The sequence below is a fragment of the Fonticula alba genome (assembly GCF_000388065.1).
Source record: "Fonticula alba strain ATCC 38817 unplaced genomic scaffold supercont2.17, whole genome shotgun sequence".
NCBI classification, from domain to species: Eukaryota; order Rotosphaerida; family Fonticulaceae; genus Fonticula; species Fonticula alba.
Window position 1 is genome coordinate 125,817 of NW_009242987.1, and position 1,821 is coordinate 127,637.

The window sequence follows — 1,821 nt, forward strand, 5'->3', positions numbered from 1 at the left end:
GTGTCGTCTGTTGCCCGGGCGCGGACCGTCGCCCCCCCCCCCCCCGGGGGGGGGGGGCTGGGGGGGGACTGGGATGACGCCGGCCACCAGGCTGGGGTCACCGGGCTGGCGGAACCCTGCCGCGCTCGCGGGGGCCCGGGTCAAGAGCCAAGAAAGCGGCGGGCTGGGCGGGCGCGGGTTCCGAGGCGGCCTCCGGGCGCGCGGGGAACATTCCGCCGGCCGTGCGTGCGGCGCGCGCAGGAGGCCCGCTCCGAACGGCGCGCGCGAGTGTTCCCGGAAGCCGGCGGCCATTTTCATGTGGGCCGCGGCGCACACCACGCCGCCCGGCCCGGCACGGCACGGCACGGCCGACGAAGCTCCTGCCCGCACCATCCTCGGGAGGGGGGGGGGGGGGGGGCGCAAGGGGGCCGACCCCCGGGCAAAAGTGGGCACGCGCGCTTGTTTACCACGTTGTGTGGCCCAGGCTCAAGCCGGCGGGCGAGCTTGCCCTGCCCACGCGTCCTGTCCCCGGGCCGGGCCGGGCCGGGGGGGGCTTCTCTTGCCCTGCTCTCCTTGCCCCCTCGCCAGGGGCGGGCCGTCGAAGGCAGCGCACTCGGCCCGCCGCCGGCCGGGCGGTGGATCCTTCCAGAGAGACTCGGGCGCCCGGGCGCGTCGAGGCCCTGGCGGCTGCCGCCCTGGCGCGCCGGGGCCACGATCTTTTATTTACCCGAGCCCCAGCGCGCCGCCACCGCCGCTGGAAGAACCCCAGTCAGACTGCGCGCACGCCCAGCAAAAAAACATTTATCTTCACGGGGCGCCCCCCGGCGGCCGGGGCGGGGCCGCGCGAAAACAATACGCCGATCGGGGAGACAACATGCGATGCGCGCGCGCGCGCGCGCGCCGGATTCACGCTGCCCGGAGCTGGCGACCGCTGGCGGCGGCGGCGGCGGGGGGCCCGGTCACCGCCGGCGCTGCGGCCCGGCACCGTGTGCCTTGCGCAGACCGGGGTGCCGTCCCCGGCCGGCGAGGGTTCCGGGGAGGGGGAGGGGGAACCACGCGCCGCGTCGGCCCCGTCCCCGTCCCCCCCCCCGGGCTCCGAGACGCCTCGGTGGGAAAAGAAATAGCGAGCAAAGGGCAAAGAAGGCCCGGCCGGCCACCAGCCCAAGGGCCGGCCGGGGCCGGGCATGCACCAGCGTGCCGGCCGTTGTTTTTGTTTTTCCGCCCGGCCCTGCGCCGATTATTGTTTTTGTTGTTCCGCCCCCCCCCCCCCTCGGCCGGCCGGCCGCTTGTTGTTGTTGTTGTTCATGCCGGCTCGCACGCCAGCGCCGGCGGCGGTGATGCACCCCGGCGGCCGGGGCGCTGCCCGGGGGCAATGTTGTTGTTGTTGTTGTTGTTGTTGTTGTTATTGCGCCGGGATGGCCAAGGACGCGACCGGGGCCCTCGCGCCGCATCGCCCCCCCCCCCTCACCGGAGGGGGGGGAAAGGTGCGCGCCCCGGAGCGAGCACCCCGATCATCATTGACGGCGAGCCCGGGGCACGGTGACACACCGCCCCCCGGCGACGCCCTGTCCCCCCGGCCCCGGCGGCGGCGGCGGCGGCGGCCCAGGGAGGGCCGATCGGCCCTGGCCCCCCCTCCCCGCCCCCGCCCGTGGGTGGCGGCCGCGTATTGGACGCCTCCGGCGCCGGCCCCTCCCGGCCCCCCTTGGGAGGGGGAGTTGGGGCGCTGGCGACGGGCGTTTTGTTCCCGGGGCCGGGCTGGGCTCCGAGCTCCCTCAGCAGGGGCCGCTGCCGGCCGCCCGTCCGCAACACAGAGAGTGGTCCAGGAGACACGCCCCCCCCCCC

The 1,821-nt window shown here is 76.2% G+C and overlaps 1 protein-coding gene across 1 annotated transcript in view; it reads right to left on the reverse strand.

Moving 5' to 3' along the window:
* Positions 1-1,751: 1,751 nt before the first annotated feature.
* Positions 1,752-1,821, reverse strand: part of H696_06029 (hypothetical protein) — a gene marked incomplete at both ends in the record, with an annotated part of 1,112 nt that continues 1,042 nt past the window's right edge. Inside the window, one exon of the mRNA XM_009499796.1 lies at positions 1,752-1,764. Within this exon, the coding sequence (XP_009498071.1) occupies positions 1,752-1,764 (13 nt within the window). The remainder of the gene's footprint in view (positions 1,765-1,821) is intronic.